This window comes from Etheostoma spectabile, chromosome 14 (genome assembly GCF_008692095.1).
Source record: "Etheostoma spectabile isolate EspeVRDwgs_2016 chromosome 14, UIUC_Espe_1.0, whole genome shotgun sequence".
Lineage (NCBI taxonomy): Eukaryota > Metazoa > Chordata > Actinopteri > Perciformes > Percidae > Etheostoma > Etheostoma spectabile.
This window is the reverse complement of record NC_045746.1, coordinates 5731667-5750332: the sequence shown is the minus strand read 5'-3', so window position 1 is coordinate 5750332 and position 18666 is coordinate 5731667. Positions and strand designations below refer to the sequence as shown.

The 18666-nt window shown below is 41.9% G+C and overlaps 2 protein-coding genes across 6 annotated transcripts in view; one reads left to right on the top strand and one right to left on the bottom strand.

Moving 5' to 3' along the window:
- The window catches only part of trappc3 (trafficking protein particle complex subunit 3), a 6065-nt gene extending 1744 nt beyond the window's left edge, over positions 1-4321 (bottom strand). Inside the window, exons 1-3 of one of the 2 annotated variants that reach the window (XM_032535826.1) lie at positions 4204-4321; positions 1990-2087; positions 549-648 (exon numbers count right to left, since the gene is read on the bottom strand). In XM_032535826.1, the coding sequence (XP_032391717.1) occupies positions 549-648; positions 1990-1991 (102 nt within the window). In that variant the 5' untranslated portion in view covers positions 1992-2087; positions 4204-4321. Of the gene's footprint in view, positions 1-548; positions 649-1989; positions 2088-3192; positions 3397-4203 lie in introns of those variants that run through there. The other variant, XM_032535825.1, reaches the window with a different exon arrangement.
- On the top strand, positions 4306-18330 carry smap2 (small ArfGAP2). 4 transcript variants are annotated; one of them, XM_032535822.1, is made up of 9 exons: positions 4306-4555; positions 13617-13750; positions 15172-15336; positions 15498-15557; positions 15944-16001; positions 16150-16307; positions 16568-16748; positions 16921-17315; positions 17770-18330. In XM_032535822.1, exons 1-9 carry the CDS (start codon positions 4450-4452, stop codon positions 17893-17895), a joined length of 1383 nt encoding a protein of 460 aa, XP_032391713.1. In that variant the 5' UTR covers positions 4306-4449; the 3' UTR covers positions 17896-18330. The 4 variants fall into 4 exon arrangements, with proteins under 4 accessions (XP_032391713.1, XP_032391712.1, XP_032391711.1 ...); XM_032535821.1 differs by having other exon boundaries at positions 16900-17315; XM_032535820.1 differs by having other exon boundaries at positions 16897-17315.
- Positions 18331-18666: the final 336 nt, after the last annotated feature.

Sequence of the window (18666 nt, the reverse complement as noted above, 5' to 3'; positions counted from 1 at the left end):
CTACAGGGTGAGGCATCTCACTTCTATTCCATCTTTGTTAGGAGTTGCACATGCGCAGTAGCTAGGTAAGGACAACCACCCAGTCAGAAGCAGAGTATGAAGGCGTGCCACGCTAGCAGCTAGGCGAGACTCCTAACGCATATATATATTGTTGTGTTAGAGCTTAACTAAGAGTACCTGGACTGTGAAGCAGAGAAGGGGTATCACTGAATGTGGATCACCTTTCGGGCAGATGAGATTACATTTCAGTTCACATGTACTGTAGATGAATCCTCACCTTCTGAATATCAATGTAACTACCAAACAAAGCAAAGAGGAATGGGATCTTGGCCTTAAGTTTGGAACTGGGACTTTTTCTGAACAAACTCGGTCACAATCGTCCGTTTTCCACAACCCCTCCCAACTACCCCCCTTTCGTTAGTGTTTTATCATCAACATCAGTCTCTCTAATCTTTCTTTGTCTGTTGTCTCTCCCTCTCCTTATCCCTCCCTCCATCTTTGGGAGAAGGCCACAGTCCCGCTTTAAATGGCCTGGAAAAGTCTATTACCTTAGCAATGACATCGGCTGTTTCTCGGAAATCCTGACACCTGCCGATACTGGAGCGTGCCAAGAAGTCCTCAATCAGACGCACTCCGATGTTATAACCCCTTTGAAAAACAGAGAGAGGGGCAAGATAATGAGAGAAAAAGTCATTCTCGCTCTTCATGGTAAATTAAAAGTCCTGAGGAAAAATTATAGTAGCGAAGAGAAGATGGTTCCTAATGTTTAAAACATTTGTGGGTCATACACTTGGCAAAGGATGATAGTTGTGATTAGAAGATCAAGTCAACTTATCCTAACTAAAGAATCTAGAGCCAACTGATGCATCTTGATCCTAACATGATCTGTCTCTGACCACTCAGCTGGCAACTAGCAGACTGGGCATTTCAGAATCACTGCCTTTTAAGGCCAGGTAAGGCAAGCCTCATCCTGGCTTAGCTTGGAAGGAGCTTAAGGTTGCTCCACAACAAGACAAGCAAAATACAACCAGTCCAAAGTCCTGTCACCATGACAGGATGCTTTGAATTTTTGAGTTATAAACCCATCGATTTTTCTTAATCTTATTTTAATGGAGAACGGTATCCAGCATTCCAGAGATTTTTTCCCCCGCATAAAAACAATCTTCTTTTATTCAAACACCCTGTAAGTTATCAAGAGGTTACAAGAGCAAAGGGGAACCTCTCACACAGCAGTGTGAGAAATAAAACCTGATTATGTCATCACTCTGCTCTAGTTTGGGTCGAGGTATGTTATGAATAGAGTGCAGCAGAAAGTGTCAGAGCAGTGTGAAGGTACGAGTTAAAGGGAGACATCAGAGAGGCCAGAAAATAAAAAAACACACTTCCCTTTAGTTGGCTCAACAAGCAAATGATAAACTTTAACATACTGAAGCAAAGTAACTCTGTTCTGACAAAATATGTGTGTGTGTGTGTGTGTGTACAGGGAATACAATCTAGCTAAAGCACAGAAAGCAAGGTTACATCTTGTAATAGTCCATGTACAATATGTTCAGTACCGTGTGGTCCATTGGTATTGGTATGGTATGGTTCTGGTATTTTGCTGGACATTTGAAGGTTGTTTGTGATGTATATTATAAATGTGGAAGCCTTGCTGTTACATACTGTACCAATAACAAATTCCACCAATGTAGTTATTAAAGAGAATTGAGCTGGCATACACTAATAACTATAGCAAGTTTTACCTGCGACCTTTAATTTTTCCTCATAATGATGCATAAAGTTGTTACGGTGGGATAAAAACAGGTAATTAGTGCTAAAAAAAAAAGGACCCATGCATTTGTTAGACAAAATTATGCAATGACAAAATAAAATGTTTTGTGTGCATGAATCAGTTTTAAAAACAGATTTTGTGTGTTTCACACCTGGAAGTCCTAGCACAAATGCAGTTGGGTTTGAACATAGTTAATGACAGCAGATGGAGATACTTACATCTTGTCCAGTTGTTTATTGACTTCCTCGTCATTCTCGTAGTCTTTACAGAGCTGGGTGACCAGGGCACCGTAAGTCAGAGTGAACAGCTCAGAGTTCTACAACAGAGAAAACAACAGGCAAACAATTATGTGGTGATGAAAATCCCATAATAATAAAAAACAAAACATGCATCCTTCTTGTTAAATGTGGAAAACTAATTGGGATAGCCCTTAAATTACCATAACCAACAATGTATATACACATCATTAATGACATGACCAGAGGGAAGCAAGTTTTACAACAAAGAGGGAATGATCAAATCAGGTAGAAATGTCTAAATGTCAGTACATGTAATTTCTTCTTTCATATCAAAACACAAAGCCACCCTCAAAGATATGCTGAACAAAGCAGTAGGCATCCAGGTAAAATGGAGGGACACATAAATAGTGGCCAGTAGTGCCTTGTGGTTTAGAGTTAAAATGAATAGTGTAGCCAGTTACCTTGCCTATCTTAAGTTTATAAAACATTTTTTTATTTTTGCACAGGTCATGGCTAACAAACAATGTCTTCAATTTGGACAGAGGCACCTGATAAAGGTTACTTTCTGCACCAGGAAGTCTAACAAGTCATGCTATGGACAGCTCCTGGTGCTGAAATGAAGTCTGATAACACTAATATAAAATTACTATGGTTTTAATAAATGATAAATAAATTTAAAAAACACTATATACACTTTATACTTAATTAAAATAGTGTACAATTACAACCCTTCACTGCAGTTCTAACTTTAATGCCACCCCCAACAGTGCAAATAAAAACTGACCCATAGCCGAACATGATTAAAGACCTGTGTATGTGTGCTATAATCGCATTTATGGATTTCATTTGGAAATTATCTTTAAAAAATGTGAATGGTCTGAGACAGGACTACGTACAGCGAAGGCTAGCTAACTATTTATCTAGCTTCTGTGCTACAACGAACTAGCTAAACGTTGCACTTCCTGGCAACGCCAGTAATATATTCAACCATGAATTAAATACTTTTCAACTGGTTCAAATACTATTTACGTATCTAGCTAGCAACACATGTCAAACAAAAATACAGGGCTTAAGAGTAACGTTAATTTAGCTCGCAGTAGCCACTTGTTTTGTAAGCTAGCATTCTGCTAGCTAGCTAGCTAGCTAGGTTTGGCTGACGTTAATCCTGCGGGAGTCGCCTACCATCTTCTTGCTGTCTGTTGTTCGGTTGGATTGCCTGGACATTGTGGATAGTGTTGCAGGCTTAAACAGGTGGCGACTCGATATTAATCCTTTATTTATTTGATTCTGGTTTAGCAGTTATTTCCGTAATCACAAGTGTAGTCACACACGTCCACTAATGCCAAGCTAGCTAGTTTAAACTATACACTTCCGGTCGTAATTTAGAGTTAACGATTTATTGAGAAAATCTAGAGTAACACACAGCACATATGAAAGTAAACAACAAATTCGAGGAAAACTAACACAAATTATTGTTGTTATCATGTCCATATATATGCCTAGTTCCTTTTTTTGCAGGAGAAACACATTGCACACTTTATTTTGAAGACACAGTCATCTAATTTCCGGCATTGCTTTGGTAACTTTACTAACTCCAGTCAGCTGTCACCAATGTTTCCTTGGCTAGTTCCTCTTGGCGTGTTGTTCTGTCGCCGTCCTGCGTCTGGGAGGGGAACACAGGACCACAGCGAGACCTGCTTCTCAAAAGGTTCTTAGGATTTACCACAAGATGGCAGTATGCCTATCAGTAATATATATGTATATAATATATATATTTTTTTTTTTTTTTAATGTGACTGACTTTTGCAGCTGTATCAGTGTGTGTGTATGTGTGTGAGAGAGAGAGAGAGAGAGACAGAGACGGATAGAGAGAGAGTGTGTGTGTGTGAGAGAGAGAGACAGAGACGGAGACAGAGAGGGGGGGGGGGAAGGGGAGAGAGAGAGAGAGAGAGAGAGAGAAAGATAGAAAGAAGAGAGGAGGAGAGAGAGAGAGAGAGAGAGAGAGAGAGAGAGAAAGATAGAAAGAAAGAGAGAGAGAGAGAGAGAGAGAGAGAGAGCGATAGAGAGAGAGAGAGAGAGCGAGAGAGAATGAGAGTTGGCTGAAGGAATCAGTAACAATCAGTGAAAGCCAGGTTACAGATGCGCTTTAAAGTCGACCTTCCATTGCTGTTCATTTTGAAGCTTAGCGCTCACATGGTGTTTTCCTCCACGTTACGTCTTGATTAGTATTGTATTAGCATTAACCCGCATGCTGGTTGGCTGAAAGGCAATCATCCCATCATCTTGCAGGTGTAACAAACTCGCCCTGCTTTACAGCGAGGAAGAGGAGGAACGGGAAGCATCGGCGCTGCACACACTGCTTTAATAATAAAATAAGAGAGGCTATTTGACAAAAGCCGGCACCGACTGCAGGGTCTGCGGAGGAGGTGGACGAGTGCAATGATGACGGGAAAATCTGTAAAAGACGTTGACAGATACCAGGCTGTCCTCAACTCTTTACTGGCGCTGGAAGATAATAAATACTGCGCTGACTGCGAATCAAAAGGTAGGTGATTACCAATGGCTTGGTTACCTGGCTTATCTTGTTCATACCTGCCATAAAAAAAACAGGGCAGGAATCGACCCTCTCATTTACTACGCTAGAAAATGCGGCGTTGCATTCATCATACCTCGACCAATTAGGTTGTAGGCTCCTATGATGCAAGACACGGGGCCCCATCCTCTCAAGGCTGGAGCATGGCATGCTGCTATATATAATGCCAGCAAGCTCCCCTTAGTAGGTTAATATAGTTCATCATAATAACCCGGTCGCCACAATAGATCTATTGTAAAGATTTTAAGAAGGTTTTTGTTAATAAGGAGAACTGGACAATATATTACAGGATCAAATGAGTGAATGAGATCACCAGTGAGAATGATTCCAACTGTTTGGACCCTTGCAAGACACCTGAGGCTCCCTGAACACCAGTATGAAAACCACAGGGCTAGCAGACATAGAGATAGAGATCTGACTTTGAGTCACCCTGAGCAGACTGTTGCTGCAGTCTGAGTGCAGATGGGGCACAGGTAAGTCTAACTCTTAACAAAAAGGCACAACATTTGTACATTATGATGGAACTGTAAGGAGGTATTGCAGGTCTATCATTTGCAATTATTACTTTTAGTGTAATATGTAGTTACCATGAATAAAGGAGTTGGTTCTAGTGATATCATACTGTCCCTCGTGTTTTTTGGGGATGTTGGTATAGTGTCCTTCTGCATTTGTTTTAACATGTATTGTAGGATTTGTTTTAAATATATATGCAGTGTAATAATTACCACAGCCAGACTCTCAATTGCATGTGTTTGTGTATGTGTACTTACCCTTCTGTGTGTTTGTAGCCTCAATGAGGCCTTGGACTATGTCATCAGCTGTTTGCTGAATCTGTTTTGCCATTCTGGTGGGTCAACACTGCTGTTTTGGTCACAAATCAACAAATCCATCCCCCAACATTTTGTCTTTATTTTATTTGAGGCGATAAACTTTCAACAAGTTGATATCTGTGAATGTAAAATGCTCAACATTCACGTGTCTCTATAGGTCCACACATTGGCAGATCCATCTACACAAAACCACTTCACAGCCAGCGTTGGGTCCAGAAACAGACCTCAGGTGTCAGTGAAGTACTCTCCCGGGTCCATTGATAGTAATTATAAATATTGTGAAGTTGTTATTCAAGATTTAAGATTCAAAATCCTTTATTATCAATCCCACAACGGTGAAATTCCCAATGTTGCAACGGCAACGGATAGTGCAAAAAAGTACAAAAAGACACTCAAAAGATAAACAAACAATACATGAATATAAGTAAAGACAATAGATAGTAAAGAGGTGTTTTTACAATATTAAAGTAGAAAGTATTACATCCTTTTTTTTTTGACAAAAATTACTTTTTAATTTTATAGAAATCTTCAAAAATCCAGCCCTGATACCTTGTTAAAGTAGGGTTAGGGTTTGCCCATTTGATACCAATATACCTATGTCTTATGCTAGATTTCAACCTGATGTTATTAAGCGACACTGCTGCTGCTGAGATTGATAATTATCCATTGCATGCCCGAGAAATGGTTCAAGAGCACGTCATGTTTCCACTTCCACATGGCTGCTACCACTCCCCCTTCAGTCATGAATTCTCAGCCCTGAATGGACGTAAATCAGTGCAGGCTGTCACGCAGGGGACAACCTCGTGATTCCTAATGAAAACTTTATGAATCATATGAGTAAGCAGCTTCCCATATATAAACGGGATTACGCTGTACACCGTAGTGCTGCATTCAAGTTCAGATCTGGGTTTGCTTCCCCAAAAGACACAGAGATAGATGGACAAACAAACAGACAAATGGACAGGCAAACAACAGCAGAGAACTGATGTGTACAAAGCCCACTCCGAGTCCAAATCAATACGTCATGGTAGCTTTTCTCTGGATTTGTTTGCCAGGATCAGTCATCATGACCGGGGGAAACAATGCTAATGCTTGGTGGAAAAAAGTGTAGCCATGAAACACTCAGAGAGGTAGTGCAGACAGGCAGACAGACAGACAGGCAGGCAGGCAGGCAGGCAGACAGACAGACAGGCAGGCAGACAGGCAGGCCACAGGCAGACAGGCAGACAGGCAGGCAGGCAGGCAGGCAGACAGGCAGGCAGGCAAGCAAGCAGACAGGCAGACAGGCAGGACAGCAGGCAGGCAGGCAGGCAGACAGGCAGACAGGTAGACAGGTAGACAAGGTAGACAGACAGGCAGGCAGACAGGCAGACAGACAGGCAGGCAAGAAGGCAGGAAAGGCAGACAGGCAGACAGACAGACAGACAGACAGACTAAATTTAAGTCTCAATGCTCCTGCCCAGTTTATTCTTGTTGTTCATTTGGGCCATCACTGTCTTGGTGTTCCATCTGTGTTTCTCTTTGTATTTCTTAATCTCTGTATGTGTCTGTGCTCATTCACAATACTGAGTCTGGGTCTCTGTATCTCTCAGGAAGTTGTCAAATGCACTTAAAGGTCCCCTTCCACACAAAAAACGTTTTTACTTGCATTTAAAAAAAAAAAAAAATGTTAGGTCCATATGTGTTTTTGTTATGTCAGCTCTATCCACTGAAAAGAAATAAGCGCAGAAATCAGGCTAATTACAAAAGCTGGTCAGTCCGACATAATTTTGCCTGAACTCATTACTATTTATGAGCTTGCCCAGTTGCGCTGGGTAAAGCATGTGGATAGCCAGGCTGTCATTGGCTAACTGTTAGCCAATCAGATTCAAGCTGATTGTTAATGAGAACTGGCACAAATGGAGCTGAATCTACCTGCAGGCTTTCTATACCACTCTAGAATGGTTTGAAACAAGGTAACAAATGCATTTTTTTCACAAAGAATGTTACAGAGTCCATGGTAGAACTTCAGACATTACCACAAAATAATGAAATACATGTGGCAGGGCACCTTTAAATATTTAATAAGAAGCACTAGTTGCATCAGGTGGCTGCTGAAAAAGAAAACCACACAACGGTTGTAGAGAGAATTATATATTTTTTTGGACATGCAACCTTACGCAACAACAATAACATCCTTACACTGATACAAATTCACCGCCATAGCTTACGATGAAACTCAACTAAAAAGTTAAGTTTTAACTAAAGAAAATTTTGTTAGGTTCAAACCCTGTTGGTAATCTGAGTTTAAGTAAGAAATCAAGATTGTAAAGTTGTAAAAGCAAATTCACTACACATCGTCTGCCCAGTCTTCGGCATGTTTATACCTTGTTTTAAGATAGATGCTCCATTTGCTAATTATTTTGTTTTCTTTGCTTATTTTTTCTTTCCAAACACAAAAATTCTACTTCCCCAAGTTTCATTAAAACTTTGCTTACACACACACACACGCACGCACGCACACACACACACACACACACACACACACACACACACACACACACACACACACACACACACACAAAACTGACCCAGTGTTCCCCTGCTGTTGGTTGCCCGTTTCATAGTACAGTACATAGACAATGGTGAGATACAGTACAGTAGATGAGATAAGATGAAATGTGATTTCAAGGTCGTGGTGGTATTCAAACCGTAGACGTCACCAGGACATCGTGAATGCTACGTTTTACAAAACATTGTTTTGTTCCAGAGCATGTGGCCTTTGGGTGGTATTTTTTTGAAATAAGATATAAATAGGACTGCAGCCACAGTTAGACTTCCGGAAAACGCACTTGTGACTGCTCAGAAGTCAATTCCAAAGAGAAAACTGTGATCAGACTCTTGCAGCTCATCTAAAGATGTGACTGTTCTAAGACTAGAGTCAACAAAAGCAGAGGAAAACAAACAAAGCATCATATTTGTGTTTGTGTGCCTGTGCATTGCTTCTTTGATTGGCGTGACTTCGCTGTGCAACAGACTGGTCTAATTAGACTGCAGATGAGATTAGGGGTTAGGGGAGAAAATAGACACACACACAGGGCATGCTGAAGCTTTGGCTTTAATCTTCAAAAAGGGACATTTCTTCTTATCATTTAGTGGCCTCTTCCTAAAATCTAAAGCATGTTTTCTGTCAAGTATGTGAGCAAATGTGTTCCACGTTTTAATGTTTGAACCATTTCAGAATATACAGTGTATGACTCCATAGGGATGGAAAGGTCACACATCACTCCCATTTTCCACCTTTTCCCCCATGTTACTCATCTAGGTAGATGCTTTAAAGGGGTATTATACCTTCTACCTGTTTAGCACTTTTTTTCTTATAGGTGTTACTCCTCTGCATTAGAGAACAAGCACATGCACTAACAAAACCACACACGTGCGTACACACGTGCACACATTTAAAGCATAATACACCCATCCCCTTGCTTCTCCAAAGTCAGGCTTTTGACCATATGACTCGCAATGACGATTGGTCTAATCTTGTTTGGTTTGACTTAGATTACTGTGCGTTTATCACTTTCCTCCCTCTGAGTGATTGAAGAGGAAGTGAGTGAGAAGTGTGGAGCCAAGTGGATGCTTACACCAGCAGAAGAAAACCCACAAAAACACATTAACGATGCTGTTTGGTCATCCCTATCTACACTTACTGTACAGACACTGCAGCAATTAAATATTATCTCTGCTTTCTGACTGCAGTTTACAGCTGCCCAACTTCCTTTCTCTCTTTTCCTCTGTACCACAACAACGTGACACTTCTACTGTAAATCCTCAATACTGCCAGGAAATAATGAAGTGGCAGGGGAGCAGGGGTGAGGAAGGTGCATAATGTAGTCAACACTTCTACCTCTGGCTTCAGTCTCAAGGGATTGTGTGCGTGTGTGTGCGCGCATAAAAGCCTCACCTCACCACCATCTTTTATTATCGCCGTTGTACTTGTGTTTACGTACACACCAGGCCACAGTTGCCTTGGAGATATCACCTAGTAATATCATGCCGTATCCCTCCACCACCACCTTGCCCCCATCCCTTTACACCCTTGACTATCATCCAATCAGACGCCAGCAGGGATTTCTTTTGACACAAGGAGATGATTGGCTGTTTGTGTCCCTTGGCTGGCATAGAGTCTCACAGTAGGGTGGCACAGAGTCTATACACTGACAAGGCCAGATTGCTCGGGGGCCCATGGCCAAAAATAATAAATGCTGGGTCCCATGTTCCCGAACAAAGGTCAAATGACCCCTTTTGTGTCACCAGTATTAGCTTTCAAGTGAAAAATAAAGACTGAAGATGAGTTTAAATAGATGAGTTTAATAGAATACAGTACTGTACTGTATTCATTTCCCAGCTACAGAGAGGACAAACAATAGCATCAGTAATAGGAGGAAATGAAGCATAAATTCCAGTCTAAAAATGTGTTTAGACTCTAAAGCTTACTGTGATGGAGTGTTTACTCATCTTTTGATGTTTAACTCATTCACACTTCAATGACTCACCTGCAGGATCACAGTTGTGTCACTCGCATTGTCACACAGATGGTGGGTGTGTATTAGTAAATTATCAATAAGGGTCCATCTGCTGAGCTCAGACTGGGACTGGGTCACTGGATGGCCTCAGGGTTTTTGGATTGGTTTAGCTGCTGAGGTGCTGGAGGATAAGATGAGTGTTCGGATACATGAGTGTGTGTGTTTGTGTGGTGGCGGAAGAGGGCGTAGGTCCACTAATGACTGAGACTCTGTGGGATTACTGTACCTGGACGTGTGCAGGGAGTACCATTTATCCTTGTGGGATGTAGGCTAATGAGCTGTATGCACGTGTGTGTGTGTGTGTGTGTGCCTGTGTGTGTGTGTGTGTGTGTGTGTGTGTGTAAATATTCTAAATGCTTCATAGTGGTTTGTATCATTCTATTTCCATATCCTCATAACATTGATGAATGAGAGGAATTCTTCCTAGTTTAGCGTTACCTTCCAGGCAGTCAATGATTTCCATTTATTTTTGCATGGTATGAAAATCTTTTGGCAGGCTCTTGAGTTGTATAATTCTTCATCTTGAACAGTCTGTAAAGAAGTCTGTATTATTTTTTGACAAAATGACATCATCATTATGAGGTGTGGAAGTTCTCAATGTGTTGTTGCAATTTCTAATTTTACCACAAATTGTAACATTGACTAAAATGTAAGTCAAGTCAACTTTATTTATGTAGTGTGCAAATGAATGGGAATCAATGGCAACCTTGAAGCTGAATGAAATATCTTTCAAATCTGACTGGAATATTACAGCATGCATTCAAATTGTAAATTATACACGTGAAACTTGCAGTTACACCAAGGTGGCCTTTTGGAATTGAACCTGTTATTTAAGGAAATGATTAAAGTAAGAAGTATACTCTCGAAAGAAACATTGAAGGGTTATAAAATAAATGTAGCAAGTGAAGGTGCTCACAAGTGTTGAAATCCCCCAAAAATGTGCATGTGTGTGTGTGGGTGTGTGACAGAGAGGTTCATTATAGATCTCTGTTTGCGCTCGCTGCCTGTCACTCCCCCTGTACATCCCAGCAGGACATCAAACAGCTAAAGTCCATCATTTGATGACTATAAAAATCCCCTCTTGTTTGTCTCTGTTTTTGGCTCTCGCCCCATCTCTGCTTTCACCTCCCCTGATGTACTTCAAGCTTCATGTTTGACAACCACAACCACACTAATTATTTTGCCAGAATGATTCATATATCTCCTATGCAACCCTTTTACTCTTAGGTCGTCTGCCCTTTAAAAACTGTGGACAGATGTATTAGTCAAACCTCAATTATAAAAAGAGTGGATTGGTTCTTTGATTACAAAAAGAACAGTGGATTTTATTAACTCACCGCTGTTACTCAACTGTGATGAAATGTATGCTTCAATGCACAAACTGGAACACAAAGAATTGTTTGTCGAATCTTGCCTTCCTTTTTTTAGAAGTCTATTCCTCCTACCCTCTCGCTACTATATCTGTTCAAAGTACCTGGAGGTGTGCGTTGTTGCTGGACACACATGCGGTATACGGGTTCTTACTCAAGCACTGCATTGATTAGAACCAAACAGGGCTACTGTGGTGCAGTGTGCAGATGTGGGTTCACTTTAAATAACTAACCTTCAGCTCTGTCCTGCTCCCTCTTCCTTTGTCGGGACACTCCCGTAGACACCCGAGCACAATGACTCCAAACATTATAAGGAGAGCAAACTTACACTGGACACATGAACACACATGGTGTAATTTCATAGTCCAGCCAACAGTTTCTGAGACATTTCAGTCAAAACTACAAAGGTCAACCTCATGGTGGCACTAGAGAAAAAGGTCAAAGAATCACATAAGTCATAAGGATACATCTTCTGAGAACTATATCTTTACCAAAAGAGTATGGCAGTCTATCTGACGGAGCCATTTCACTAGGAACACAATATGTCAAATTTGAGAAAATAGGATTCATCCTCCGGGCACTATGGGTATACCAAATCCAATAAGGATGGAGATATTTTAGTTTGGACCAAAGCAGTGGATCAACAGACCGACACTGCCACCTCTAGAGCCACACCACCAGCCTGGCTCAATAGAGATACAAATGCAGTACAATATGCAGGCACACAAAAAAAAAGCAATTGGGTGAAATCCCGGAAACTGAGGGTGGAGAATGTTATAGAAAGAGCATGAGGTGTGGAGGGACAGGGAAGAGGAGGAGGGAGGCAGCTGTGGTGAATGAGAGAGATAAGAAATGGTGGCCAGGACACAGAGGAGCATTAGAATGAAGGATGAGAAGGACAAATTAATTCCAGCGTCCAAGGAGTTCAACACAATTGACAATATCTCTCTTATTCTCTCTGTCAGTGCCAATGTTTACAGCAGTTAAGCAGGCTTTGCAGAGTAATTCTACTATTATTAGACTGCATGACTGCGAATGCTGCAGCCAGACGCTCAGGGTGATGGACATATCTGTCTGTCTGGTGACCCTCTGTTGTTGCCGTTTGCTACCTTTACTTTTCTTTTCTTTTCCTCATTTGAAAATGTAGCCTGCGAACTAGGCAAACCCAGAAAAACATGGAAATACAGAGCCAGTCCTGTGATTTTCTTCTAATGACGCAAACTTTTTTAGCATGCACAGTATTCGACTCTGCACCCAGACGGTGTTTCCGCAGCCGGCGTAAACAGGAAGGCTTTGCAAGTTTGCTATTCTGAAACTTTACTTCCTCTTTCCTTTGCATAGAATGGCCTTTCTTTAACACTGAACAGTGACTTTGCCAGACAGGAGAGGCCAATGACAAATCCAAAATATCGAAAAGCTGCTCTTCCATCTAGTGGTGGAAAGTCCACAGTGCATCAACTTGTAGCAAGGTTGCAAGCAAGGACTCATGGACAGGAACAGGAGATGAGCAGAGAGGCGGAGGGTGGTTAAGCCAACGAGAGTGAGCGAAGGGAGGGGGGAGCAGAAAGAGATGGAAGAAAAGAGAAGAGGAGGAGGGGCAAGACAGGAGGGAAATGTAACGAGAGATGGGGAGAGTATTCTCTTTGAAGCTGACTGTACTCTCTGAAGAGGATGGTTGCATAATTTCAGCAGAAAAATAGCCGGACGGTGTTGTTTTTATTTCCCCTCTTAGAGGCAAGGATCTCTGACAGCGAGGCATGATATGAAGCTTAACCCTATAAAAGCATGGGGGGGGGGGGGGGGGGGATATGGGGCACACACCCAAAAATGTAACCATTAAGATTAATATGGCAGCAAGATGGACAAAATGTCCCACTCAGAATACCACACACCCCCACACACAGGCTCTTGACCAAATGAGTAATCATCCCTGCAGGTATCCAGAGTGTGTGTAATCGCTTGTGTGTATGCGTGTTTGTGTTACCTTCTACTCCCCCTCTCTCCTCTCAGTCTCAGTTATATAGGCTAACTCTCATATTGGATCCCATTATGTGTCAGGACACCAAATGACTTAGACTGGATTCATCGAGTTCCCAGCTGAATTCAAACTCATAATTGAATTTCAGGCTTGTCTCTCTATAATTGGACTCAAAATAATCAGAGTTTTTTTTCTCATCATTCTTCACTCAGTCCTCTCTCCTGCTTACTCTGCCTGTCTGTCATACTAACACTACCTTTCTCTCACTGCCAGGTCCAAGATGGTCGTCCTGGAATTTGGGCATCTTCATCTGTATCCGCTGTGCTGGTATCCATCGAAACCTGGGGGTCCACATTTCCAAGGTTAAGTCTGTCAATCTGGACCAGTGGACACAGGAGCAGGTTCAGGTCAGAGGCCACACTACAGATCCAAACGTCATGATGGGGACATTTGTTACATGTGACATACAGGAAATGGTTTTCCCACAATATATTAATGTGATAAGATAAGAAGATAGAATTTGTTGATCCCACAGTGGGGGAATTCACTCGTCACAGCAGCTCAATGCAACCCAACAAATGTGAAAAATACACATTAAATAAATAGTATAGGAAAATACACAAAGAATGAATTAGGAAATAGAAAATAAGAAGATAGTAACAATGGTAGCGGCATGTAAACCATAAACACTTCTTCTATATACAAGTGGGAATATATAAAGATGAACATGTACACAGTATGAGGTACAGAATAATAAACAAATAACTACACATGGTGCAGATTATTTTTAAGTGTTGGTTCATGTTATTGTATTAAATAAACAGTACATGATGACTGAGTTCACATATAATTGAGCTGGACTGTTGAAAAGTACAGCAACCAACCCAAGCCCAAAACCAGGAACATGTCAAATAAATGGCGTACATCCCACAATGACGACAGGGGTATTCACCAATGCTGGGGTGCACAAATGTAGTTTTAATTAAGTAAACTCATAGAAACGGTGTGAAATAATTGAAATAATGAGTGACATGAGCACAGCAACACACTTCTAGGTAACAGCATGTTCTTTGGATTGTCTACAGCGTAGGTGCTGTTTCTTAGTAATGGATGAAATACGATAAAAACATGTACTTGAGGCAGTTATTAGGTAAAAAAGCTGCTTTAGAGATGTATTTGTTATCGAGGAGAACTCTGACCAGTTTTTATTGTCTTAATGAGTATAATGTATTTCTCCTTTCCTCTAAAAGGCCCAATCGTTACTCTCTTGTTCCCTAGGTTTTCTTCCACTGTGTCTGACTTTAAGGGGAAGTAGGAGCCAGGATTCTTAATTGGTACCTGATATATACAATGAAAATACACTATTAATAGCAGGCTGTTTTATAGTTAGACTTCTTGTCCGACAGTATTTTAGTAAAACCTTGGGTCAGAAATGACGAGTTGTTGGGTTATTATTTCTAGTTCCGACTGCAGGATAGATTTGTCAAAAACATCTAGTGCATAACAATTCTGGATGCTGCAACTGTGTCTGTCTGGGATTTTTAATGATAAACTTGCATGTGCAGTCAAGGAGGTAGACACTTTCTCATTAGCATGCAGCTCACCTTGTCTGGGTCTGATAGGCAAGACAGTCAGCAGTGCGCTTCCCAGTGTGATCCTTTTCCTATTGTCAGCGTCTTAATTTTTTTCTTTTCTCTACGTCCACAATAGGAATTCTTTTTTTTCAGCAGGACTCCACCACATGCAATAGGATTAGTACCCTGGGTATCTTTGCTTTATTAGACTGCTTAACAATGTAACAGTGTTTGTCGTGTTTCGGTGTCACCAGTGTGTTCAGGAGATGGGAAATGCCAAGGCCAAACGTCTCTACGAGGCCTTCTTACCTGAGTGTTTTCAGCGCCCCGAGACAGACCAGTCTGCAGAGGTCTTTATTAGGGACAAGTATGACAAGAAGAAGTACATGGATAAGGTCATTGACATCAAGATGCTCAGGGTAAGTCCACAGAAACCAGAGCTTCTTGCTTACATCTTAAACAGGATAAGCAGGGGGGGAACAATGAACGCACTTTCTTGTCTCCTCTACTACCATCACAATACTCTTAAGCAAAGCCATTCCACCTGCTTAATGAAACCATCTGTTTTCTCCCTGTATAGAAAGAAAAGAGCTGTGAAAACATACCCAAAGAACCAGTTGTGTTTGAGAAGATGAAATTGGTACGTACTGGCTGTATCACAGAGAACTTGTCTTTATATTGTTTGATTGTTAACATTTAGCTAATGCGCTCATGGAGAATGAGTGAGTACAGCGTTAGATTGAGCTAAAGAGTGCTAGGAGAGGAAGACTAGGAGCTTAAGAAAAGAGGAAAAAAAAAAAAAAAGGGCATCAGTCAGTGAGGAGAAGGTGACACAAGAGGAAGTACATCTTGAGGAGAGGAGTTTTCAACCGGGAGGGGGAATTTGGGATTACCTTTGCTGTTCTGACAAAAGTGGAAAGGTCATTTCACCACCAGGGAGTCTGGAGAAAACGGATTCTGAATTCAAGCTCATTTGTCCATGCAGACATATTGCATTACATGTATCAACTTTCTCTGTTGTGACAGAAAAAAGACATCAGTCCCAAGACAGAGTCCCAGTCTGTTACAGACCTACTCGGATTAGGTACTGCACCTCACACGCATGCACACACTTACACCCATTTCCAGCATAGAGAGAATAGAAAGAAATAGTTTTAGAAATAGTCGGGTTATACTTGAATTGTAAGTAATCTTAAATATTCATAGGCATGCTTCCATCTACCCATTATTAGATGCCTCTGTTGCCAGTCCTGTAGTGTCTAATGGTGGAGGATGTGTGCCAGACAGTAATAAGAGCCCAGCGGTGTCCAATCCAGCTCTGGCACACTCTGCACTGGATCTCTTCAGCTCCCAGCCAGCACCCTCCTCTGCTTCCTTCACTAAAACCACGGTAACACACTGCATATACTGTACTCTGTCTGCTCTCCGAAGAATGCCTATGTTCATAGCCACGCCAGCGGTTTGGCTCTAGGGATGGCAATGTCAGTGTGTCCATCAGTTTGATCCAGACTGAAATATTTCAACAACTTAAGGATGGACATTCATGGTCCCAAAAGGACAGATTCTATAGTTTGCACCTACTGACGATAACCTTTTCCTACCTTCTGTCGGTCTCACTATCATTGCCACCTTGTCATTCTTTTTCTCCAGCCTGTTTCCAACTCCATGCTTCAAAGCAGAGTGACTGCCTCGGTGCCTGAAAACCTCAGTCTGTTCCTGGATCCAGCACCCAAAGCAGAGGAGGCCACTGTCAGGAAACTGTCCAAGGACTCCATTCTCTCTCTCTACGCCTCCACCCCCTCAGTGCACACCAGCAGTATGGCTCCTCACGGTGAGAATTGGAGAACCTTCTCTCGGATGTTGTTGTCTCCATGTGTCTTAATTTAATGAGTGACTTAGTTTCATCAAAGAGACTAGGGGAAATATTAATTGCTTACCAAATGGCAATATGGCCGTTTTCCATCTGTGATTATTTTCAGCAGGGTTGTACTTGAACCAAATAGGATACCCGACCCACCCATACGGATCGTACCATTCCTTAGCCCAGGCAGGTGGCATGGGAGGTGCCATGATGACATCACAGATGGCCATGATGGGACAGCAACAGAGCGGCATGATGGGACAGCAGAATGGCTTAATGGGCGCCCAGGGAGCCATGGCTCAGCCTAGTTGTGTTATGGCGTCACCCTACATGACAGGAATGACCCAGGGCATGATGGGACAGCAGCAAAGCGGAATGATGGTTCAGCAGCAGAGTGGCATCATGGGACAGCAGCAGAGTGGCATCATGGGACAGCAGCAGAGTGGGATGATGGGACAGCAGCAGGTTGCAGGCTTACCTCATCAGCAGGTGTACGGAGTGCAACATGCCCAGCAGCTACAGTGGAACATTACTCAGGTGTGTGTGTGTGTGTGTGTGTGTGTGTGTGTGTGTGTGTGTGTGTTGTGTGTGTGTGTGTGTGTGTGTGTGTGTGTGGTGTGTGTGTGTGTGTGTGTGTGTGTGTGTGTGTGTGTGTGTGTGTGTGTGTTGATTGTAAAAATTGTAAACGCATCATAGTGGGTTTATATCATTCTGTTTCCATATTTAAATGTGTGTCTATGTGTCTTTTATCATATACATTTGAAGGTGGTAAAAGTCTGGTAATAACTGGTAATAAATTGTGTGTGTGTGTGTGTGTGTGTGTGTGTGTGTGTGTGTGTGTGTGTGTGATTGAAAATATTGTAAACGCATCATAGTGGTTTATATCATTCTGTTTCCATATTTAAATGTGTGTCTGTGTGTCTTTTAGTCATATACATTTTGAAAGTGGTAAAAGTTCTGCTAATAACTGAGTGTGTTGTGTGGCTTTCAGGTGACTCAGCACATGGCCGGCATGAATCTCTACAACACCAATGGCATGATGAGATACAGCAGTCAACAAATGGGAGGCTCGACAACTCCCAGCTCGGCGCACATGACAGCACACGTTTGGAAATGATCTCATCTATCCAGAAAGTGATTTAACTTCAATAACCCACAAAAGAGAGGGGAACTGAGTTGTAGGAATCGGTGGATCACGCTCTCCAGGAGACATTTTCTGATGCAAGGGAGGAGGAGAAGGAGAAGGAGACAGATGTAAAGGAAAATAGGGTTTGGGAAACCATTACTACCTCTCTTTCTCTCTCCAGTCTGCCCATGCTTCCTCTTCTCGTCCCATACATTGCCATGTTTTGCATATTCCCATGCTTGCCTTCAGAACACTTTGGTATGATGACCAGGACAACAGGGTTCAGAGGTTCACTGGTTAGGACTACACTTCTACCCATCTTTCCTACCTGCCTGTATGTGAGAGTGTGTGCGCCATAGAGACTAAATGGATTCTGCTTTTTATTACATACATATGCTGTATGTGGGTGTCAACAAACTGCTTCACTTAAAGCAACACTTTTTGTACCTTAAAATAATGTTTCCAAAACCGTTTCAGTAACATGGTGAACGGCCTTTCAGCACTCGCTCGGCGGCTCTCTACCGGCTATAACCGCACTATGCAAGTTTGCCAGATCGGGGAGCGGAGCTGTGGTTCCAACGAGACATAATGGGACAATTCTGCTTCCCAGCTGTAGGGGGACCAAGGTGGGAACAATTACATAGTGTTGCTTTAAAAGAACAGTTTGGGTTTTTGCAGAACATTGTTTTTCTTACTTGATCAGAATCAGCGTAGCTTTAACTCAATGGGTTGATGCGCTTCAATATTGACGTTTATTTGAAT